This window comes from Fistularia commersonii, chromosome 3 (assembly GCF_037954325.1).
Source record: "Fistularia commersonii isolate RoL2024-O1a breed Wild chromosome 3, RoL_Fcom_v1.0, whole genome shotgun sequence".
In the NCBI taxonomy this organism is placed as follows: Eukaryota; Metazoa; Chordata; class Actinopteri; order Syngnathiformes; family Fistulariidae; genus Fistularia; species Fistularia commersonii.
The window spans coordinates 9427289-9452746 of NC_141286.1; the positions used below are offsets into that span (position 1 = coordinate 9427289).

Below are 25458 nucleotides of genomic sequence, written 5' to 3' on the forward strand. Positions count from 1 at the left end.
GTGAACATAGTACCAAGAACCTCCTTGCTAAGTGGTAGGGGTGCTAATACGCGGCACCGCCGTTATCAACAACAACAAGCTAACTGTATGTATGCGCGCTAACCTTGCCAGCCAGGCTTGCAGACGGGCTTGACGTCGATGTGCACCGGGATGCTGTGCAGGGCTTTCTTCTGGCCGCAGTCCCAGGCCGTCACCTGGATCTCATAGCGCTGCTGCCGGTCGTAGCTCAGCTTCTCCGTGTTCCGGATGTTCCCTGGTGCGAGCAGAGTTGTTCAACATTAAAAACTTAAAGGACAAGGGGCATAAAAGACCACCAACATCTTGCATCGTGTATGAAAACGGATTCGCAAGAAGGAGTCGCCGTGTTTCCTTAGAAACAGCCCTCTGTTACGATTGCTCGATAAACCTCTCTGCCTCTGGAAATGGGCCATTAATTCATGACAATTTACACAGGGGAAAGTAAGGCGGGAGAAGAAAACATTAAAAAAAGAAGTGCGCTCCATGTAGACAAGATGCACTATGGATAATAAAGCAGTGGTGAATGGATGGAGAGTACATGAAGATACAGAAAAGCTGTAAGAAATGACAAATAAGAGACTCGTTCTGCAGTAAAGGTAAAACACACATGCCCAGTTGACTCTTACGAGGAAGAACCCTCTCTTTTAACGCTGAGTGCCTCAGGAACCCGTCACTAAAGAAACAAGGCTTCATTAGCGCTTTTCTTCACGCGTCACTCGTATGGCTATTTTTTTTTTGCTAACGCTGCTCCCATCCTGACCGAAAACATTAAAACCCTTTAGCGGCGGTGCTGCACTTCAGCAGGACGAGTGGAACGAGTGCTCCGCCGACACGATAAGATGCTGTAAGCGGCGGAGAGAGTGTGAAAGTCAAACGCACACATTAACCTGCTTGGAGGAAAGTGAGGCGCCGGATGCGCTGATGTGTTTGTTTTCCATCCCTGATGTTACATGAAGCGCATTTGTCCTTGTGTGTGTCTGTCCTTGTGAGTGTGTGCGCGTCCACGGATTGTTTACTTTCCCATTATAGCCTTGTATCATGGTGATACTGTGGATCACCAGATGATCCTGCTGGAGACCAGGAGGCGCCGTTTGACTGTGCGCTACGTCACCCTTTGCTAGGTCATGCCAACTCCCACGGCGGGGTACGGCAGCATCATATCTCTTGAAAATCTTTGTAATTTGTCAGACGTATCAGTTGACTGTTAACATACAAACAGTCAAATATTGTTCCTGGGACACTTAAAATAGCGACATCTGTGAGCCGGAGAGGATGAGAGAAGTACAATGTGTTCCCTTTCAAGGATATATCAATTATGGATGAAGCTAAGTGGACGTCCTAACATCCAGTCCGATTGTATGGGTAAGACTTTGTTAGCTCAAGGGACAGTTACGACTTTGCTAACTATGATACGATGCTGTTGTTAGCGGGTTTTAGCCGCGTAGCCCAGACTGTCATATAGCTCCATGGCTACTAGAACTAGTGGCAGTACCAAGCTAGCCAGTGAAGCTAATATGACCCAGGGTCTGGATAAACCCCTCCCTTAGTAATGTAAGCTTCAATGTAATCTCATGTTTAATGTCCTTGAAGGCATTGTGTGAGCCATTCTGTCTGAAATCGCTTGTTTCTCCTGGGATTTCCATGATGGGCGGTGAAGGCACCGTCCCGACCCTGACACCTTGGCCTGCTTGTCAGACTCGGTGACAGTAACCGACGGGGGCGGGGCTTAGCAGGCGGAGGTGAGCCGTTTGTCGGTGCTAGTTTGCGACACTACTTGTAGTCTCCGATCAAATCCCCGATTTACTGAAGGTAACCTTGAATGACCTTGAAGGTCTGCAGGGGGTTGAGAGGGGGGTCTTTATTTGTCTGTTAATATTCAATGAGCCTTCAGGTACAAAGGGTTGTCATTGCTACACACACACACACACACACATGACCGGGACAAGTGGGAGGGGCTGATGACTTCAAGAAGATAAACGTGGCCGGGATTTGAGACTGAATGTTCTAATAGTCGGTCCCTGAAGGCATCACGGGCGCTGGTACAGCGGTCTCTGTCAATGAGAGCACCGGGATAAGCTGAGATTCACACGAGGACGGCTTTGTTCGTGTCACCCCCCGCAACACACACACACACCCTGTCACCCACCCATTATCTATATCTTCACCAACCTTGTGGAGAACACCTCCCTCCCTCCCTTCCCCTTTCCTTCCCATCCCCTCGCGGGGCACATCATTATTTCCATATTTTGCAGCCTCATCCCATTTTCCCATTTGCTGCCTCATCTGCTTTCTTTTTTTCCCATCACACACACACACACACACACACACACCGGTGACTTCATGCAAGGCCAAGGTTCCCTGTCGCATCTCCTTCAATGACTTCATCAACTTGTTCCTGTCAGGAGGTCGTGCGTGATGTGATGTGGGGGCGGTGGAGTTGGGGGTTATTCGGCGCCGTGGTTTGCAGCTCCCCGCTGTACCCAACTCAGACCGCCAGAATAATATTATATTATTAATGATATTATTAATAATAATATTTCCTCCTGTGTATTCTACGTGCGTGTAAAATGCCACTGATTTTTTTCCTCGCCAAAATCCAAGCGCTAGCCTCTTACTGGAGAGCGCTAGACGGGAGCTAAGTCCCTCAAAGCCTGGCAGCGGCAGGTGTCATGGCGGCGTCATAGCTGATTAGGCGTTCCTTTTGTTGTTTTAATTCCCGGCGAGGAGCGGGGCCGCACTTCAGTCGGAACCACGCGGGGGGCAAAAGGCCTCTCCGTGGCGATACTCATCCCTTCCTGTGCCTGATCCTGATTACTTTCCCCACTCGCCAACGCCGCCACCTCCTTCCCACCTTCTCCCCCCCTCACAACCCCCGGCCTCCGTCTTCTTCCTCTCTCCCTCAGGTGCTCTTAAGTTCAAGAGCTCTCAAAGCTTTATCTCGGCGGTCACCGGCTGAGCAAGACCCCTTCAATTGGAGTGAGAAATGAGGGCGCCGACCATCGACGCCCCCCCCCCCCGCCCCTTTCTCCCGCTCCTCCCGCGTGATTCAAGGCGCCGCTCGGCCCCGGCCTCATTCAGACAACATTTCTATTGCAACACCTGAGCGGTCAGCGACACTTGGCAGTTGGGTGCAGCAGCAACAACAAGGAAGGAAATAAAAGAATAAATTGGAAAAAAAAAAAAAAGTGCTGTGGCGTCTAATACACAGGAAAAATAAAAACATGGAGGAGGAGAGGTGTGATACACCGGAATACTACGGATTGGAGATGAACTTCTCACAGTTTGCCATGGATGCTGGTGATGCATTCACTTAAAAAAAGATGTTCCACACTGATTTCTATGATTATTATATGAATAGATTAGATTTCATCTGTTTGTTTTCCATGTTATGAAATTCACATTCTCTGTGCAGCGTATCTTGCATTCAAGTTTGCGGGGTGCTGATTGGGTGAGGTTTTATCCTGGACCAATCACAGGGCTGCATATAGACATATGCACCCTCTCATTCATATGACATATAATGATATAAAATCACTCATCACTTCATTCAAGTCACAAAAAACATAAAATGTTCATCCACTTATTCATGTCATATAAAAACAAAATTATTCAAGCTCATATATTATAAACAACATTCATCATTCATTCATTCAAGTCATATAAAAACATAAAATCATTCACCATTTCATTAATACATTAATTACAAATACAAATTTATTCACCCCCTGATTCATATTTTATATTAAAAAGTACAACCATTCACCGTTTAAGTCAAATCGTAAGGAAACATAAAACCATTCACCCTCTCATTCACACATCACATAGACATTAAATAATTCACTCTCCCATATAAAATGGCATATAAAAAGCCACCTATTTCAAGTCATATAGTTGTTGCACTTTATTATTATTTTTTTATTTTTGTTTTTTTTCATTTCGTGTCACCGTGGGATTGTGAGAAACATTTTCTGCATTCCTCTGTATGTTTAGTGCATGTGGAGAAATTGACAGTAAAGCTGACTTTGACCTTTGATTCGACCTTTTGATTCAGGTATCAAATAGAGACCTGCGATCATTCCCTCGCTCATTCACACGTCATAAACAGTGGGATAAAAAAAGGATTTCATCTGCCACCAATTGTGCAAGTTTGTTTATTTGCCAATGATAATGGAAAATAAGTATTTGGTCAAGAACAAAAGTTCATTTCAATACTTTGTTATCTACCCTTTGTTGGCACTGACAGAGGTCAAACATTTTCTGTAAGTCTTCACAAGGTTTTCACACACTGCTGCTGGTATTTTGTCCAATTCCTCCATGCAGATCTCCTCTAGAGCAAGGATGTTTTGATGCTATCGCTGGCTAGGCCACTGCTGGGCCTTGAAATGCTTTTTACGAAGCCACTCCTTCGTTGCGTGGGCGTTGTGTTTGGGATCATTGTCATGCTGAAAGATCAAGCCACATTTAATCTTCAGTGCCCTTGCTGATAGAAGGAGATTTTCACTCAAAAGCTCACAATACATGGCCCCAGTCATTCTTTCCTTCACACGGATCAGTCACTCCGGTCCAAAGCGGCCCCAAAGAATGACGCTTCACAGTAGGTACGGTGTTATTTAGATGCAACTCAGCATTCTTTCTCCTGCAATTATGACAAGATGAGTTTTTACCAGAAAGTTCTATTTTGGTTTCATCTGACCATAGGAAATTCTCCCTATCCTCTTCTGGATCATCCAAATACTCTAGCAAACTTCAGACGGGCCTACATTTTTACTGGCCTAAGTAGGGGGACACGTCTGGCACTACTGGATTTGAGCGTGTTACTGATGGTAGTCTTTGTTACTTTGGTCCCAGCTCTCTGCAGGTCATTCACTAGGTCCCCCCATGTGCTTCTGAGATTTTTGCTCACCGTTCTTGTGATCATTTTGACCCCACGGGGTGAAATCTTGCATGGAGCCCCAGATCAATGGAGATTATCAGCGGTCTTGTATGTCTTCCATTTTCTAATAATTGCTCCCACAGTTGATTTCTTCACACCGAGCTGCTTACCTATTGCAGATTCAGTCTTCCCAGCCTGGTGCGGGTCTAAAATTTTGTTTCTGGTGTCCTTTGACCGACCCTTTGGTTTTGGCCATAGTGGAGGTTGGACAGCTGTCTTTTATTCTGATAACCAGCTCAAACAGGTGGCCATTAAAACAGGTAATGTTTAGAGGACAGAAGAGCCTCTTACAAAAGAAGTTACAGGTCTTGCTTGCTTGTAAGTGACCAAATACTCATTTTCCACCATAGTTTGCAAAAAAAATTCATTAAAAAATGTACCTATGATGAAAATTACAGGCCTCTATCATCTTTTTAAGTGGGAGAACTTGCACGATTGGTGGCTGACTTAATCCTTTTTACCCCAATCTGCATGCTTGCACGTCTGCAGCCTTTCTAAAGGTTTACAGAGAAGGCCGGAGCAAGACGGGCGCCGCCTCGGCCCGGACGCCGTAGCCACTCACCGTTCCGGTCGATAGCGAACGGCGTGCTGGTGGTGGTGATCTGGTAGTTGCAGATCTGGCTGTACTGCGGGGAGCAGTCCTGGTCGGTGGCCTCCACCTGGAGGATGCTGTCGTAGATCTTGCCCTCCGTCACGGCGGCATGGTACTGCGGTTCCCGGAACACCGGTGCAAACTCATTCACATCGTTCACCTGGATGTGCACCACGGCCCTGCACGGGTGAAAATACAACCAAAAACATCTGTAGTTATGGGTTTATTACCAAAAAAAAAAGCACACTTGTGTGCAAACAGCACAGCGTTTGTCCGACATCCATTCAGTGGCGGCTTCAAATGAACCTTCCCCTGTTCTAGATTTGCACTTCAGAAACGGAAGAGAAAGAAGACATTTTATTTTGGCGCCGGAGCTTCATTGTGGACGATAATTAGACGTTCTGCGCTGCGGGCAGGGTCTTTGTCTGGCGGGCGGCAGGCGGCGAAGCCCAAATTGAGATTTCATAATGGAAAGTCTTGGACCGGCGTGAAAAATATATATATACCCATTTATTATCTCTGTTAATCCTGCGCAGGCAGAGGCGTCGGGCCAGGGGGCGGGGCTTAACCTGGGTCAACTGTCAATCACAGGAACGCAAGTTGACACTCACTCTCATTCACAGCTCAATTAACCTGCTAACTGTTTCTGAACCCTCGGAGGAGAGAGCCCAGGCTCACACACACACACACACACACACACACACACACACACACACACACACTCCATACATGCTATGCCCATAGTCATGCATGAAGTATAGATATGTACACATAAATATTAATCATTGCTGACAGATAGATAGATAGATAGATAGATAGATAGATAGATAGATAGATAGATAGATAGATAGATAGATAGATAGATAGATAGACCTTTATTTTATTTCATAAACCCAGCTCACCTACCAACGCTGTCTCCTGTTTTCAGGCTAACCTCCTAATGTGCTAATGTGCTAACTCAACCCTGTCCTGTTGGCAGGGCCGCGGCGCCTCCATGCTAACTGCAGCAGAGGACAGCAGTAAGAGGAGGTGACAGACGACGGTGGCGGCGGCGCCGTAAATCCCTCCGCCAGCCTTGTTTTGTCATATTAATGACACTCTCATAAACATCCCCCCTGCTTCTCCACGCTCCCCCGTGGCCCGGGGAGCCAGACATATGTTCCGCTCCTCTGGGGCTTGTACGCAGGTTTGTGAGGGTCCGCGTGCACGCCGGTGCATGCGCGCCGTTGCGTTAGTGCGCAGAGATGCGCGACGCACAACTGACTGGGTGTGTGAAAATGGGAATGCTGCCCCGGCTGTGTGAATGTGTGTTTGTGCGTGTTTCTCCGCTGTTGGGCCACATCTGGCTCAAACAGACGCCTGCCTCTCCAGGGCCTTTGTGTGTGTGTCTGTGTGTGTGTGTGTGTGTGTGTGTGTGCTGGAACATATCCAACCGTATTTTCTGGCTACCATCCCGCCCCCTGACACACCTCAGCCTCAGTTTAGAAGAATGGCGTCCAGGGGAAGGGATTGGGGTTCGAGTTAGATTAACAATGGCAAGGAAACCCAGGAGTGATATCAGACTCAGGATAATTCAAGCCCAGGATAGCTGAAACTCAGGATTAGATAAAGTCTGACTTTATCTCCAGAACATCTGACTGACCGGCTCCTGATCCTCTCCATCAGTGGTCCCCAAACTACAGCCCAGATACAACCTGTCGCCACATTTTGGCCGGGCTGCGAACAATACCAGAGATGCATTATGATTTTATAATCATAATGCAAATTATAAAACAAATGTTATCATAATGAAATCTACTGGGATAAAATCCGTTCTACAACCATCCTGGTGGTGAAATGTGTTTTGTTGGTAGGTGTTGGTATCAGTTTGGTTTCATAGCCTGTTTGCTTTCTGGTTTTCACAGTGAAACAGTTGTGTCTACAAGAAAGTTAATGTTCCTTGGTCTTTTTTTCTGTGAAAAACTTGAAAAGGGTTATTTGGTTATTATCTATTTCATAACTGGTCTTATTTATTTCACTAATAATGTTGTTATTAATTTTCCATTTTTTTTTTTTTTCAAGATCCCGGAGAGGTTTAATTTTTGGTTCATGTGTGGCTTTCTGGAAAATAATAAATGTTTACGTTCAGACAAATCTGCGATCGTCACACTTTTTGTTACAAACCTGCCCGGCCCTCCGTCAGAGAAGGGAAAAGTTATTTGGCCCTCACAGGAAAAAGTTTGAGAGCCTCCTCGGCATCCTGTCTTCTCCTCAATGTCTCCAAACCAGACAGCATTTCTGATCGCTAAAGTCAGGCTAGTCTTAGTTAGCCGGTTTAATCAATGCCTTAATGGTTCATAAGATCAACTGGAGTCTCCATGTTCCCCTCGTGCCTGCGTTTTAGTCCTTCAGGTTCTCCGGGTTCGTCCCACAGTCCAGGACGTCAACCTGAGACCCTAAATAGCCAAGATATGTAAATGAGTAAGTGAATTTCTCTATGGTCAAACAGTCATGGGTGAACCTGGAGAGCAGGGAGAAGCTCCAGCTCCTCAACCCTGAAGATGAGGGGAAGATAATACATGGATGGATGAATGAATGAAGAGGTTCGACTCCCTAAAAAGCGGCAGTTCTGCACCGTCCCGAATTTGGAGCCCGGCTCGTTCCAGCTGACCAGAAGTGACTGCTCCATGGATCCGATAATTCAGTTTGTGCCTATCAAACATACACACACACACGTTTCATCATAATCCACTTGCTGGTCATTTGGCTCAGCAGCCCGCGTCCGTGGCGAAACATTTCCTGCTAATTCCATACCATTTTTCGGAAGAAGGAGAGTACAAAGATTTGTAACCCCACTGAATATCATGGGAGGGCTGCTGCTAAGTACAAACACACACACACACACACAATTCCACGAATGACAAGGGATGGGGGGGGAGGGCAATTGAAGAAAAATAAATAAATACATAAATAAATGTATTAAATAAAAATGAAATAAATAAATGAATACATTTCTAAAATCAACATCTCACCTTAATCCTACTCTCTGCAGCCCTAATCCTAATCTGGGAGACTGTGTTGGCATCCCGCTCGGCCGCCACAACAAGGTTAATGTCTGTTCCGGATAAAGTCCCCGAGACGTATGTTGGGGGGCGAGAGGAAAAGAAAAAAAAACGTACAACACAAGACTCGATTAATCTCTGCCAGGAATTAGCCCAGAGGTTGAATCATCAATTTCCGCCGTGCGAGACAGGAATACGAATAATCGGCTCTAACCGTTCCGGCGGGATCCAATGCACGGTGCAGGATGATTAGCTCATCAATATGCAAGGAAATCCCACTCCCACGCCGGCCCCCAGGCGCCAGCGGCGGCAGTGGCGGCCGGGCGGTCCGTGTGGGGAAAAGCGGGAGCGGGATGTAATCTGAGGCCGAGGTGGAACCAGACGGGACGGCTTCACCCTCCGATGGACGCCCCTTGGCGGCGTTTTCTCATGATGTCACCAACCTCTTTCATCCTGTAGGAACTTTTTGTGGTTTCCTCGAACTTTTTGAGGAACGTCGGGGCAGCGGAGGAACCGGCTCAGCTTGAGGAACCATTCCAGGTCTAACTCCGAGGAAGTCTCTTTTACAGCTCCGCCGGATCTATTATGGTTTTTGGTGGAACTCCCAAGCCACCTTCATTTACAGATACTTCTTGTAAACCGTAGGGCGCCATTTTTAAAAAGCTACTGTGGTCACTGGTTGGCTGTTTTCCTGAGACAGCACGGACAGAGAAATGGAGCGACCAAGAAGTCAGAGCTCTTCTGGTCTGCTACGGCTTTGAGGAGTTTCCAGGGCTTGCAGAGAAAGATCTATATTTTGACCAAAATGAGTCCGGAGTTAGCTAACGGCTAACTCTTCACAGTGCAGGGAGAAGGTAAAAACACTTCAACCCATCTGACAATCCAGTTATTATACCTGCCGTGCAGAACATGAGCACTGTGGCAGCTTCCACGTCCGTATTGTCCGTATCGTCTTCTTCTTTGGTACAAAAAGGTACCTCTGGTGCAGGAGCAGGCTACTTTCTGGAGCAGCATTTGAGCAGCACAGTCCTTGGCAGCCGTGATCCCGGAGTTCTTGCAGCTGGTTCTCGACACTTGGAGTGGAGATGGTTAAGGGAGGCGGGGGGGGCGTGAAGGGAGAGCAAAATTCTTTGGAACCGAACATTCCCGGTTCGACTCCTGGCTCCTCCTAGTGTGCGGAAGTGCAAGACACCGCTCCCGTGACGGCAGCCAACTGCTCATGGTTCATCCATGATGGGTTAAATGCAGAGAACTAATTCCCCATAAGGGATGAATAAAGTATAAATAATGATTAATGGTCTCCACTTATAGAGCGCTTGCATCACCTCGAGGTTTCAAAGTGTGAACAAGAGCAGGGAATCGGAGGGACTCCTCGCTCTACCAACCGAGCCACTGCCGCCCCTTCATGAAGACATGGCATAAAACCCCACCTTCCTGATTCGTCCGATTCCCACGACGCCGAAGGAAGTGGGCGGAGCCTGCAAGGACTTTCCTTGGCGCCGCCTCCAGAAAGCACACCTCGCGTGTCAGCGCTCTAAGAACTGCTGACGAAAGTCCTGGCGGCAGCTGACGTCGGTAACTGAAGCGGACTGGCACAGATGGTGACGTTCCTGGCGGAGCGTATTCAATAATTGAACAACACAGACCTTATTCTCCCATTACATTATGTTAGTTGAAGTTACGCCGTGTTCTCTCGCACACAATATTCTCTCTCTATTTTATTCTTTCTTCTTTTCCTCTCGAGGAATAATAATCACATCAACTAACAGGTTCTGACAGAATGAGGCTTCGCTCATATTAGCATCGAGTGGGACGAGCGCGAAGTTAAGTTTCTCGGTTTAAAAAAAAAAAATTATAAAAAAGGAAAGGCGGCTACGCATTGACAGGTCTGCACTATCAGTCAACACATACACACACACACAGACACACACACTCACCGGCCCTCTCACTGCAGAAATTCATCACGACAGCTTATGCTAACAAGGCAGAGCTTAACGCCTGCTACTTCTTTACCCACTTGACTTCTTTTTTTTCCCCCCAGAATGATGAGTGGGGGCTCTACATGAGTGAGTTTTGCGCGAGTGGTTATGGGATGCAAAATCAGCATATCTATCTGCAACAGCACCATTTGTCTTATTTATATGTAAATGCAGCAACATCGCCGAGAATGTGACTCAGCGTTTAGGATTTGCATGCAAGCGCGAGAGCTGTCCTTCGGCTAGCTGCTAATTAGCTCCTCTTAGCTGCAGAGGCTAAGGCTTACAGATCTGCAGGACTGGCTAAAGTTTGTTATCAGATTGTGTGTGTGTGTGTGTGTGTGTGTTTGCGCCCCGACCAGGACCCTTTTCACACCACAGCAAGAGGGACTTTGTGGATTTTGAATTTGAATTTGAATGAAGTAGTCGGACTCTCCCTGTGCGGCGCCGTCGGGCTGCTCCAACACCCGAATTTAGTGGAAATGTTGGATCAGTCAGCGGCGCCCCGATGCTTTGTGACCCTCTGTGTCCCACAGGGGGGTTATCAGGAGGACAAGGAATAATTTATAATGAATTATAACACTGAATTTCTGAGATTTAACAACTCCGGGGGATTTATCGGTAAATCATCTAAAGCCATGACAACCATGAAGAAGTAATAAACTAAAATATCTTCCACCGATGAGTCACAAAAGTGATTAAATGTATGAATGAATAGAGCTTCGGTTAAATCATTTGTAACCGACTGTTCCGAAAAAGTCAATATTTCATCTTGGTTTGTTTCTAAAAAAATATGATTGGAATATGGATAAAATGAGAAAAATAAAAATCAAATGAAACAAAGTGAAAGAAAATAAATTAAAATAGAATAAAATAGAATAAAATGAGTTCTGTTGACTCTATAGAAAAGGTTTGTGTTTAGCTGGTAAAGAAGTTGAGCAATGATTCAAAGAGTTAAGCATTTTATTTTGTTTTTGGGTTTTTCGCTGTGGCTTAGCGAAGGGTATATCGAGCTGAGCGGCAGCGCCAAGCTAACGCCGGCTTGGTTGTCTTTTCTAATCCGCCTGGGATGCTCTTGGATCTCGGGAAGCTGCTCAGAAATCTCAATCTCCAGTGAAAGACGGCGACGGCGGCTCCCGAGGGACGAAACGGAGCGCCGTCCAGATCCGGCAAATTAACATGAGAGAGACGTGTTACAGAGCGGAAGGGAGTTTAAATTTTAACCGGATGCAACAGGGATTTCGATTGCATTTGATTCACCGTCCAAAGCGGGAAACGTTCAGACTGACGGCCGCGAGGCTGCCAGGTGACTCGCATGAACAGTAACCCGGGAATTCACAAGCCGATTCCAAAAATAAACCCTGCTCCTGAAGCGTCTAAGCGCGTGCAGAACCTTCATGTCATTTTTTTTTTTTTTTTTTGCAAAAGAATCGAAGCTAAAGGGGAAATTAAAGGGAAAATAAAATATACTTTGTGAGAAGGTATTGCGTGCAACAGCGCCTGGGAGAGGCGGCCCTCTGTTGAATCGTTCCTTCCAAAGCTCGCTGTTGCCACGGGAGATCATTCCCAGCCGCGACGCACACATCCAGAGTTTGACGTGGCGTTTGAAGGGGAACAACATCTCATTTGAGGGAATAAGAAAGAAGTGCGCGTCAGTCACGCGCCGCCAGGCTGATCTGAGGAGACGGGCGGCGAGGAGGAGGAGTAGGAAAAGAACTGGAAGGAGCAGCGTGGCGACAGATGGCGGTGAGCGGAGGATCTCGCTCGGTCACGTCACAGAGCGCCGCTTTTAAGGGTGTCCTAGCAACCGGACTTCGTTTTTGAAGACCCTCGAGTCCCCGATGGATCCAGACCTCGAAGACAGATTAAAAAAACAAAGAAAACTTGACCCGGACATTGAAGCACAGCTTGGGGGGGGTTTCTTCGCCAATGATGTGATGGTGTTCTAGCCAATCACGGCTCTCGCTGGACGAGAGGCCGAGTCGATCACTAGTCTTCAATGAACCTGCTGCTGTTTTTTTGGGAGGAAGATGCAAGAAGAAGCTGGAAGAGAACTAGGAATGAGGGTTTCGACAATCATTGTCATTGCAGACGAAGTTCTAGGAGATGGAACACGAACTGAGTTGGAAAGTGGTTGAAGACGTAGTTCTCTACCAGGAGCGAGAGAGCCAGCGGGCGGGGAGTCCAACCAGCACCTCCTCCAGCCAGGATCTCCTGTTCGTGCCTTCCACTCCTGCCAAAATACCAGGCACCACAATCTGGAGGGTGTCTCTGCCACGCCAGCCGTCTGAAATGAACCCGGGGGACGGCGGCGGGGGGGAATCGGGAGTAGCAGTCTGGGACTGCCTGGGAAAAAGCCAGACAGCAGTTTTGCTAATCTGCCACAAGATCGGGAAAATACGTCTTCTTGAAAACCACATTTGTTTTCATTCATTCGTTATCTGCACCGCTTATCATGCACTGAGGGGGTCGTGAGGGTGAGCGGGGCAGAGCCTATCCCAGCTGTCACCCTGGATTAGTCCATCGAAGGGCCATATGTAGAGATATTAACCCTCATATTATGTTAAGGGTCAGTTTGACCCATTGGGTCAATGGGTGAAATGGGTCAAATTGACCCTTAACATAATATGAGGGTTAATCATTCACCCTCTCACTCACACTTCATATAGAGACATGCAACCGTTCACATGTCTCAAAAAAAAAACATTAATTTCCTCATTCACAAGTCATATAGAGACATACAACTACACCCTCTTATTCACACCTCAATGTAAGGTCTCCACTGAACGTCCTGCATGTGTTTGGAAAAAAAAAAAAAAAAGAAACGGAGAAATGAATGTATGTATAGTGTTTTGAGATGGCTATTTGGTAGAATGGTGACTTCTGTATAATGACAACTGGTGCTTTGGATCTTCGGTTATTGAATCGCAATTTTTGTCAGTCGCTTTGGATAAAAGCATCTGCTACATGACTGTATTGAATTGTATTGTATTATATTGGACTTCGGGAGGAACCTGGAGCACCCTGAGGAGAACATGGAGGTTCCACACAGAAAGACCTCCTGTGGGAATCCAACCGGGGACCTTCTTGCAGCCCTGTTTGTTAGTTTTTTTTATTTCAGTGAACAACCTCACTGCCTTTGAATTATTTCCCTGCTGTTGTTCTTTGTGCTCCATAATCCAACTCAAACAAGCACCCGGTAAATATCCTCAATTTTTTTTTTTTTTTTCAAATATTGACTAAGATATTAAAGCGGATAACGATTTACAAATGAACGTTATCAATTATGGATGCGGCGTTCGCAGCCCAGTCTGCTCGTCACCGCGGCCGCCTTGATGAGCGACGACGGGAACGTGTAAAAAAAAAAAAAAAAAAAAAAAGAAGTAAAAAATCCATTCCCGCTAATAGATGAGGGGGAAACGCAGTCCATGTCTGGATTCGCGAAACACAAATCCACCGAAGACGGACTGCGGTTGCGAGTGTGGAATACAGAGCGGCCGAAATACACACTCTGAAAACACTCTTCTTCTGATATGTGTTGCAGTGGATCCTCCACATCGGTGCTGAATTATACAATAAGTATCTTGCTGTTTTACGACCCAAATATCCTGTGAGATTGATAGAAATGTGTGTGTGTGTGTGTGTCCTTAGATGATTTCATTCTGGGCCACGGCAGATTTGACGAAGCCCCTTTCAGTCTGGAGATGACGGAACGCCGTCGCCCCGTCGCAACCTGACATCTGTCACGATCTGGTTGACGTTCGTGAAAAGTGGTGCGTTCCAGAACGAGATATTCAAAGGGAGAGAAGAAAATGTCGGTGTTTACTGACTTGTGCGACTTTTTGCCCTCGGCGCCCCCGGGGCCCGCGCCGCAGTCGTGAGCCTGGATGATGAAGGTGTATTCCTTCTGTAGCTCGCAGTCCACCAGGCCTCGGGCCCTCAGCTGGCCCTCGCCGGACGTCCCGTTGAGGACCACCGCCTGGAAGGGGGCGTCCAGCCCGTGGATGATGAACGCGCAGATTTCCCCTGCAGAGAAAGGGAGGAGACGATTTGAGAATCCGCAGCTCGGTATCATTCGATCGAAGCGTGCGCGGAAAAAGATGTTATCATGTTTTTATGCGCCCGGGACCTTTTAAGGAAAAGAATAAGGATTGACTTTATTGATCGCATGATGGGGAAATCCAATCTTCAACGCAGTATGGGAGAACCGAGTATGTACAATTTATACAGTTTAGTGCAAATTTTTAAAACAGGTGCCTTCATAGGAAACAATTGTTGAAAGTGGAAAGTGGGAAACGTGTCCTGGAGAGAAAATGTATAGTAATATAAATATGAATAAATAATATTGCACAGATGGGAGTTGTGAGAGGTTATAGTGGAGGTAGAAGGGTAGGGCAAAAAGTGCAAAAAAAAAAAAAAAACAATCCAGCACGAGCGATGCTGAAAAAAAAACAACCCACAAACACAATTTTGTAATCAAATTTCCAATCAACCTGCGAACAAGCCTCGGTGCATGTATGCCCACAAACAAACTCACAGGCTTTCTGCATTGTAGCATTGTAGCATAAAGGCAGTCGTGTGTGGTAATACACGTTTGCTTATATCGTTCATCGTTGTGTCCTCCTCTTATAACGCTTCTTTTCAATAAGTTAGCCCTCAAACTGACTCCCAAAAAATTAGCAGTACCACTAATAGTGGTGTTAAGAAGAAGTTAAGAACAACAGTTGATCTGAAGGAGGAAATAATAGCTAAACGTGAGAACCTTGTTGGTGTAGCACATCTTGCTAATGGCTAAGTCGATCATCTGCACAATCCTGAAGACCAAAGATGAGCTAAAGTAATGAAGGGGCTAAAGGGGCGACTACGTCAATAAAGAAAAGGTCTCGAGTCTTAGAAGAAGTAAAAAAGTGACTAGTTCGGATTAATGAGCTTGCTGGAGATAACGTTAGCGTTAGTGAGGGTCTCAGATGGGAAAACTTTTGCTGATTTGAGGAAACGCAGAATACAAGTGCTGACAAGAACAGAGAGAAAACTAGAAACAGCAATAACTAAGGTTATCTGATTTAACAAATTAATTCTGTGAGCAATGTTCTACTGTATTCTGGGGGCTGTGAGCAGCTTCTACACCGTGTAATAATTTAAGCAAATTTGTTTGTGGAGTTAAACAGTCTGATAGCAGATGGGATGAAGGCCACGGAATGACAGATGCAATTGTTTTGAACATCTGAAAATATATTTCCTCAGCGGGTGGAGTTAGCGAGAAATAAACACCGCTCCCGGTCGGGGTTCCTCGGGTTCCTCAGGTTCCTGACACTCCTGTTCGTACTAACCAACAGGGAAAAAAAAAAAGACATAAATGCGTTGCAACACCGTATGAAGATCACCGACACACTCTGTCCAAGGGCACGCCGCCTACATCGATGCTTTCCATCCACACACACACACACGCGCGCTCACACACAGTGACGCAAAAACACGACAATTGAGTTTCTTGACACTCCGGCGGCTCAAAGTCACCCCCTCGTGCCGACTCACAGAGTGAGAAAATCCATTTAAATCGGGAGTGGAGGAGGCGACGAGGAACAAACCGGGAGCGGGGAGGCAGCTGACATTTATTAGGGAGTCGGATGAAGAAGCGGTCTATTTGCCGAGTTGACCCCGGGAAGCTGCCTTGGTGTTTTTCTTTTCTTTTATAGGGAGAGCTGATGTTCCCTTGTGCCGAAACACTGTGGGATTTTCAGAAAAATCACTTAAACCAGTGGGCCAGCACTCTGACCCGCAGCGGCTAATTGCACTGATATCACTTAAGCTAACAGCAGAGAATAAATTGGATTCCCGGGCGGTTTTGTGCGTGCGTCCTGGCAAATTCTGATAAGAGCAACTTTATTTCCTGCCGCTTCTCCCCACCCTCTATGCTCATCCAGGTCTACCAGATGACATTTTGCGCAGGGAAAAGATGAAGAGAACAACCAAAGAATAGCAAGGAAATGGCGGGGGGGAAGTCGGGGTTTGTGGCTCATTTATGCTGACGTTTCGTATGAAAACTCGTGCGTTCGTTTCGAACGCCGCCGCCAACGTATTTCCCAATGCATGCTTTACGTCGCAATGGTTGTTGAGCAGTTTGTCCACCGGAGTTCAATCATAACTTAATAAGTGTACATTTGTACTTGTAAGTAGTTCCTGTCCATAGGCTACGTCATCTACTGCACATATCCATCTGTAGCCTATCTATAATCACATGCAAATTGACATACCATGTACATATTGTTATTATATTTATTTGCACCTGCTGCTCTTTTCCACTTCTGATCAAATGTTAAAAAGCATTTCGTTGCCCCGTACTCACGCGTCTGGAATGACAATAAAGCTTAATCCGATCTGCGCGTGCATCCTGGAAAATTCTGATAAGAGCAACTTTTTTTCCCGATGTTTCTCCTCACCCTCCAATGCTCATCCACGTCTGTCAGATGACATTTTGCGGGTAACCTGTTTGGGTCGGGGTTCATTTAAGCTAACACCACACACAAAAAGCGGTGTGTCTGTTCCAAACATCAACGATCTTCAAACGTCATATTGCAGATGAAGTCGAATTTGATCTAATCTAAACTGATCTAATTCAAAGAGGCGCCGTGGTAGATCTTGGTGGTCTTCGCAGCCATTAAAAACATGTGAACGGAGAAATCTTCTCCGGTCTTCTTCTCTTGCTGTTGTTTTTCATAAGATCATTTATGCCTGTCCCTTCTAACCCTCATACTCCATCTCTGTCCCTTTTTACCCCAGACAGTCGAGGCAGAAGGCTGCCACACATTGATCCGTCCAAGGGTTTCTGCAATGGTTCCTCGTTGCTGCTCACTCATGGGAGGACTGCCAGGTTTCTGTAGATCATCTAAAAGAGTGGTGGTCCAGACCTGCTCTACCTTTCTAGAGTCATCAACGCCACCGCGTTGGGATTTGGAGTTATTTTAATTAAAATTGAATTGACTTGCATCCGAGCATACAACTTCTGGCGACACTGTGCCTTTAGCTGTTTGGCTAACATAGAGAATTACGCAGGAAATGGACGCAGGGCATAGACAGAAGGTATAAAGGAGCAGCCACAATACTCAATCAGACTTGCCTAACCTGGCGCGGCGGAGAGTTTGACATCACAAAACGCCAGAAATGCAAAACGGCCCAACACGAACAGCGCCGTTGTGCAGCCTCTCCCAGCCGCGCACCCGCATCCATACAAAACAGCCAAAATTGAAAATCCATCACCGGTGGAGCAAGACATAAATCCAGTGAAGAATTGCGGGTGGGGGCTTCCCATCAGGGTCGATACCGGAATATGCTGATGGCGGTGGCGTGGCGAGGCGGGGGGGTTGAGGGGCCCGACACGCTCCCCTTGATTTTATTGCACGGCAGACGGGATCGAGTCGGGCTGATTGGAAGATCGGGGACCGTCCAAACAGCTCTTGGGGAAGCAGACTTGTGAAATGATGGGTGGCAGCTAACGGGGAGGGGGGGGGGTAGAAGCGCTAACCCCGGCGGCATCGGGGAACAGATGTCGGGCGGCTGGCACTTGGCGGAGGGTTCACAGATGCTAATTACTGCACTTAAACCGCGAGCTAAATGCGTGTCTCCGTGTCACATTAGTCTTTTAAGAGGCGGATTTATGCTTTTTGAGAAAAGGGGGTGAAAAATGACGGATGTGCATGACACTCCATCCTTCTTTGACACTTCACTCATCGGGATTTCAAGCCATAGCACCAGAATCGGCGCGGGAAAAGTTTGTCCCAAAGAACTGTTCTTCGCGCCCTCTTTGTTGTTTTTCCCCTCCCGTTGCCTCCATGACTATCGTTTTCAAATTAGCGACGGCCTATTAGCCGGTGCGCCCGGAAAACGCGAGCAACCAATCAACACCTCTGCACTTTTTGAGGTCGAAGAGGTCGTAATATGCGAAAGCCAACGCAGCACCGGTGTTTGCCGAGCCGGAGGAGTGTGACAAAGTATCGGGGAGGAGGGGGAGTGTGTGCGTGTGCATGACTTATTATCAAAGCTAACAGAACAGAACTAAGACACACACACACACACACGCACACACACACGGGCGTGCAGATAGTGGACGACGGAGGGGTCCACGGAGCTATCGGTTGGAGAACGAGTGGCCGCGGCCAGAAGGCGGATCAGAGTCCCCGCCCCTCCCTTTGCTGGAAAATGACCAAAGCACAGATGCAAACACACACACACACACACACACACACACACTTGCATGCATGCAAACACATACACACAGTCAAACGGTGCCAGTTTGGCAGCTCAAACCAGAGCTGACGTGCCTTTCATCCTCCTACTGTTGGAATATGCGGCGGATAGATGGCGAGAAAATCAGATTAGTGGGTATCACACTGCGGATGGATGGATCCTGGACCGGGCGCCACTTCGCTACAGCAGGAAAACATCTAAACATCTGCGCCGACTTTATTTTCCCGCGCGCTGACGTGCCAACTTAAGAGAATCGATCCCCCCCGTTTTGTGCAAAGTCGCCTCCCTTTCCACCCCCCACCCCCCCCGGTTCTGGGGTTTGGAAGGAAAATTGCGACTTCTCATCTCGTCTTCCAAAAAAGACACACAAACACACACACACACACACACACACACACACGACGCACTCGACACATAACCCGGACCTCTCAGCTGTGGCGCGGAGATAGACTGTCAGCCCCTGTAACTCCGCAGCGGGAGCCGAAATTGAAAACGGTATAATTATGCTCTTCATGAAATTAGCCAGCCGAGGGAAGAAAAAAAACACACAATTGAGGAGCTGTCCGTTCTGCTGATAAGGATTAATACTAATTAGGCCGGCGTGTTCCGACTGGAGAACACGAAACTGAGGAGTGCTGGGTTTTTTTCTTGGCCTATCCTGCATTTGTGTGTAACCGCTGAAGAGGGATTTTCTAATTAAAACACACACTTTTTCAACAGGATGGTGGGGGTTGTGTGTATGTGTGTGTGTGTGGGGGGGGGGGGGGGGGGGGGGGTTGGGCCCGCGTCTGCAGCGTGAGGAGCGTGAGATGGTTTCCTCAACCGGTGCTCATCACCCCCCCGCCTCCACCTCCCCGTCTTGTCTTTCCCAACTGTTAATTACATTAAAGCCTCCTCTCGCAAAGTTAATGACATTCTCTGTGCCTTCGTGAGTATGTGTGTGTGTGTGTGTGTGTGAGAGACACGGGTTCCAACATGTTGGAGGACGGGACCAGCCTATCTAACTCCAGCATCAATGCTAAGCAGGAGGTCCGGAATTCCAGAGTGATAGCGCATTTCTTCATTCCTCCATGTATGTGTGGAAGAGAGGGTGAATGTGTGTGTTTCTATGATCGATCCAGGGGGAACCCCGTCTCTTGCCCAGTGCCGGCTTGGATACACTCAAGACAAGTGATATAGATAATAAATGAATGAATAGGATCACTGCCATCACATGAGATTCTGCTCAAACAGAAGAGAAGGAGTCTCTCAGATGAGAGGTGACACGTCTTCAAGTGAAGAAAGTCCAGTTGCCAGAACAAGAAGATTTCGAGAAGAGTGGAGCAATTGCTGTTGCCGTTACGCCGACGACGCACAGATGAAGGCCTCGGGCTTAATCCATCAGTCCCTTCATTCTTCCCACCATTGCAAACCACCTGACTGCACAACCTCGGTGTCATAATGGACTTCATCCCTCCACCTTTAAAACATGGCCTGTTTTAGCACCCTCCAACCCCTGCTCCCTTGCAAAGATACTAATTGCACTTTCCTAACATCCAGATTTGACTACTGTAATCTATGCAGTCCATCTACTGACTTTCAGTAACAACAATAAATACAAAACTCAGCTAGCATTGACAACATCAACCCATCATCAATCAACTCCACCAGTCGAATATCACATACCGTCCAAACTCAAGAGACCCCTCGGTACTCTTGACCACCTCTACATCACGGATCTTCTCCGTCTCCTTGCATCTCCAATCAGCGGACTCCAACCTCCTGCCCACCATCACCAGAACCAAGCACCGAACCGCAGGGCAGCTGAGCTTTTACGGCCCCCTTCCCCTCTGTCTGTTGATTTTTTATTTTTATTTAACCTTTATTTAACCAGGAAAAAAGTCCCGTTGAGATAGAAAACCTCTTTTACAAGTTACAGACAGAACAATATTACAAACAGTTAAAAGAAGCAATTACATTTCGACAAGTTGACCTCTAGTGTTCTCAGTTTGGTTTTAAAAGCATTTAGTGAGATAAAATAAGGGAGTTTCCAGTCTTTTTGAAGTCTGGGGGCAGCAGTGGGGGCAGCATAGGCAAAAGCCCTTTTCCCTAGTTCTGTGCGTGCGTTGATAGTTGTTTAGGAATTAAACAAACAAATCTCCAGCAACCGTTGATGCAGTATAGTAGTGACTGCATTGTAGGAGTTTCCTCAACCTCAAATTCAGATCTAGTTTTTCTTTTCCAGTCTCCAGCTGCTACTCAAACCACCCCACCGCGCACAGCGTCGTACCCTGGTCGACAGCTAAGTTTGTGTTTTTCGAGCTCCCGGAGAAAACGACACTTTGTACGCTGCTGGCTCGGGTTTTTGTCACTTCGGTCCAAGATTTGGAGACCCGATCGTTAACGCCTGCAGCTGGTGTTCCACCGCTCTCCACACCTGCCGTGCGTAGTCATTACCTGCTTCAGAGAGCTTTGCAGCTGAGTAAGCATCATTAGCCTGAGCTAGCCGTAGCAGGTAAACGATTGACATAGCAGCTGGGAAAGCTAACGTAGCCATGTTCATCATCTCCCTCTAGAGTAGTTTTAACGGACGGCTACTTTCCATGAGAACATCAATGCTATTTTGTGTTAGCGCCTTGAGAGGTCTATTAGCTCGGCAAACAGCGCAGGATTCTATACGCAAAGCCCCCCCCCCCCCCCCACGTGCGTCGATAAAGTAAATCACAAGAACGCGTCCGGCAACATGTCAATTCACCTCGGCCCGGACCTGGACGGGAGCCAGAGCAGTGCTGTGCAAGCGTTAAAACCATCAATAACAGACTGGCATCCGCTGCGGCACCGGCTAAATCGTTGAGGGGAAAAAATAAATAAAACAAAAACAAACCCCTCGCTTTTACCCACCGACTGCATAGGAGGCGTCGACCGATCTTTAGAGGAAAAAACAAATGAGAGTGATTTAAAAAGTTGTGACGTAAATATCGGCCAGGTCCTCTCACTCATCTGTTCTATTCTTTAAGGATTCATTGATTCATTCATTAGCTTCAGAGGGTGGAGCCTATCCCAACTGATATCATCATTCACAAATCATATAAGATCCATCCATGGATTTTTATGTGTTAACAAGTTGGAGCGGATGCAGGCGGAGCGGAATGGGAGGGGGAAAAAAAAAGCAAAACAACCTGACAATCGCATTAAACAAAGTGAGAAATCAATAGTCCCAATTTTCCAATTCTGTTCATGGAAGCGGCCCAAAGGCAGCAGATGAGTCTTCGTCTAAAAAAGGCCAGTCAGAGTTCAATGTGTTCAAATTTCCGTATCGGAGTTTACGACCTCCATTAAGCCCCCGAGGATGTTCTCCGCTTAGCGATGCCGCGCAACGAGAGCGACATTATCTCCTGGCTAACAGTCCCTGTGACTGCGCCTCGGCTTTATTAGATCTAAAGTCAACAGAGAGGAGCGGAATCGAAGGGAAATCGCGCAAATGGATCCGAAGGCGCCAGCTCAAATTTACAGCTGCTAAAACTAACATCTCTCTCAGACCTTCTGGAGTTGCACCTGGATCCAATCGAAGTTGGGCGATAACTGCGGAAACGCCGGAGTACAGTTTGTGAAATGTATGCCGTGGCTTCCTGGTGGGATTCCAGGCTAGCGTTCGCCATCATGAGGGGTTGAAGCCAAATTCAAGCTAGGCGCCTCAGAGAAGGGACGGATGTGCCATGTTGTCTTGTTTCGAGACACTGAGGAGAAGATAGGAGTTGGAGCTGGAAGCAGCAGAGATGAAGATGTGGAAGTTCGCTTTAGGAATGAGGAAGGATGAAGAGAATAAGGAATGAGTCCATCAGACTGAAATTGTTTGGACGTGGACAGAGGAAGGATGGTGGAGATCCGGGTGGAAGAATGCTGAAGTTGGAGCTGCCAGCCAGGAGGCCTGGAGGACGACCAGAGGAGGTTTATGGATGGAGGGAAGGACAGGAAGTTAATGGGGTTAACTAAAGGGTTATATGGAGGCAGATGATTGGCTTTCGGTTACATGAAGTTAGAAGGTGACGGATTAGCAGCTGCGGGTTAGAGGTCTGGAGAAAGACCAGGGAGGAGGAAGCAAAGAGAGGGTTACATGGAGGAAGGTGACCCCTGGAGGGAGCGGTCCAAAGGACATGAAGAAGACAGTTTTCTCCCAATAATTCATTGGTTTGCCCGATGGGTGCAGAGAACTGTGTGGCTCAGCTTCTGTCCAATGCACTGCTGGGCAACGTGACCCGGATTACTTGATTTGCAAATGGCACTCCAGTGACAGGCAGAGCTCCAACGCTAATGTTTAGGTAAAATCGAACCAAACGTGCGTTCCAACGGTTCTCACATCCCAGGGGTTAATTAAGGATTACTTCTTGCGGACAGAAGAGTTTTTTATTTGTAATCCCCCCCCACCCCGGCTACCTCCCCCCCCCCCCCCCCCCCCATTGTTTTTATTTTAGTATCTTCCAATTAGGTCTGGCGGCGGAAGTGTTTACATTTGCATTTTAAAGTGCAGTTTAGCTGTCTGACTGTGGATTAGGAAGTGAGCGTTAATTTGAAAGTGATGATTTTCCTCCCTGAAAGGGTCGGTGGATGCACGTGCTAATGGCAGCCTTTGCGCAAACCAGCCACTGATTGGAAACTCAAAAACTTGTGTTGTTGTTGTTGTTAATTATTATAACAAAAGACCCAGACAAATTTTCTCCTGCTCCATCGGAGTGCTCCCTTCAGGGGTCGCAGCCAATCATCTGCCTCCATTTAACCCTCTCCTCTGCATCCTCTTTTCTCACACCAACAAACTTCTCGTCTTCCGCCAGACCTCCTGCCCGGTAGCTCCAACATCAGCATCCTTCAACCCAGATCCTCATGACCCAAATCAGCCTCATGTCCAAATCATCTAAGTCTGACTTTACCTCCAAAACAACATGATCCTGATCTTCTCCATCCTCCTGCCTCCAAAAAAACCCCACCACATCTTCATCTCTGGTGCCTTCAGCTCCACCTCCTATCTTCCCTTCAGTGTCTCTAAACCAGAAAACCATATCTTCTACATCTTTCACTTCATCTTTCTCCACCTTGGCTCCAACCTGGTTCCTTCGCTGAAAGAGGAAGCCCTCCACGGCCCCGACCTTGAGGGTCAGAAATTGAGAAAGGTGTGGCCAGTCATGCAAACACCATGGGTGACGTCAGGTTGGACCAAGCATACAACTTGGATCCAGCCATGTCAGAGTAACAAGGCTGGAGGGGAGACGAAGAGGAAGAGATAGGAGACCAGAATGAGGACCAGGATGAGGACCAGGACCAGGACCAGGATTAGGACCAGGACCAGGACTAGGACCAGGACCAGGACCAGGACCAGGAAGAGGAAATTTGGCAGATCACAGCTGTGCTGGGTCTCCAACCAAGAATTCCAAGCTTTTGCAACACCTTAGACAAAGCCTTTTTTCACAAGTTCCAGTTCTTTTCACGGCTTCTCTGTGATTTTCATCCTTATTTTTTCCCAGTTCCCATCCCATTAAATGCCGGTGAAGTGTCGTCGTGGTAACGGATACGGCAATCCCCAGTCGTACCGCGGCAACCCACTTAACGCCATTATTCCAACTGCCCATCGGAGACTTGGCGTCCTTTGGCTATTATTAATTTGGCTGGTGTGATTTTCAATTCTGTTTTTCTGCAAGAGAGAGGAAGGGAACATCCTGGCGGAGATGAAACGACGCGAGCAGAACAATGACGAGTGTCATGCGGAGACCCGCCAGCGAGGCCCGCGGCTCGGCAGCGCCGCGGCGAGCTGGATGGGAACGCAACACGAGCGCCGACACATTGAACGGCGCACGGAAAGACAGAGAACTGAGGCAATACCAAAAAACAATGAGACGGTAACTAGCAGTTGAATGTCTGGTTTATTTGTTCTCTCCGTCTTCCTCTCACGGTAGGTAGGTTGCCGAGCGATGTTGGTCAGATGTGTGTATTGCTACCTCCGCGATTGACGGGTGACCGGTTCAGGTTAAACCCTCCCGCCCCAGATTGGCTCCAAACAATCCTGCATGCAGAAGTCGGTCAGCGGAGATGATGAATGTTTGAATAAAGGGCGGCGCGGTGAATAAAATCAATTATCTTAAAGATGTCTCCATCCCAGTAGGGAAAGATTTACTGTCCGTGGAGCGGGTCGGACGCCAGGAAACCCCTCCCCCTCCCAATCGCTGAGCCTTACGGAAAATTAAAAATGTACACATTCAGGACCTCCGTCGCGCTACGACCATCCCCCGCTAGTCATCGCGCGGCGCCGCATCCTGGCAGTCCGCCCCGAGCGCCATCACTCATTTTATACAGTGGCTCGGAGGGCTCGGCGGCCATGATGGCGAGCAGCTGGCCGCGGGCCTGCCGCCGAGCGCCGGCGGGGCCGGGTTCCAGGCGAATTTTTTTTTTTTTAACACGGAAAATCATCGAGTCGCATCATGGCGATCCAACGAGCCCGCTGATGTGAAGTCTCCCGCGACTGGAACATTCTGGGCAGATGGATGAGCGAGGTTTTTTTTTTTTTTTTTTTTTTATATTTTGGCGATCTGGCGGCTGCCCGTGGACTGTGAAAGACAATGGCCTCGGGTGACACCTCCTCTTAGAAGACAAGAAGAGAAGAATGAGAGGCGCAGGAGGGAGGAGCAG

General features: G+C 47.5%; 1 protein-coding gene across 1 annotated transcript in view; it reads right to left on the minus strand.

Annotated features, from left to right (window-relative positions):
- LOC147235431 (calsyntenin-2-like) overlaps positions 1-25458 on the minus strand; it is a 193347-nt gene that overhangs the window by 67811 nt on the left and 100078 nt on the right. The window contains exons 3-5 of the mRNA XM_086143552.1: positions 14391-14586; positions 5514-5722; positions 104-253 (exon numbers count right to left, since the gene is read on the minus strand). Coding sequence (XP_085999678.1) covers positions 104-253; positions 5514-5722; positions 14391-14586 — 555 coding nt within the window. The remainder of the gene's footprint in view (positions 1-103; positions 254-5513; positions 5723-14390; positions 14587-25458) is intronic.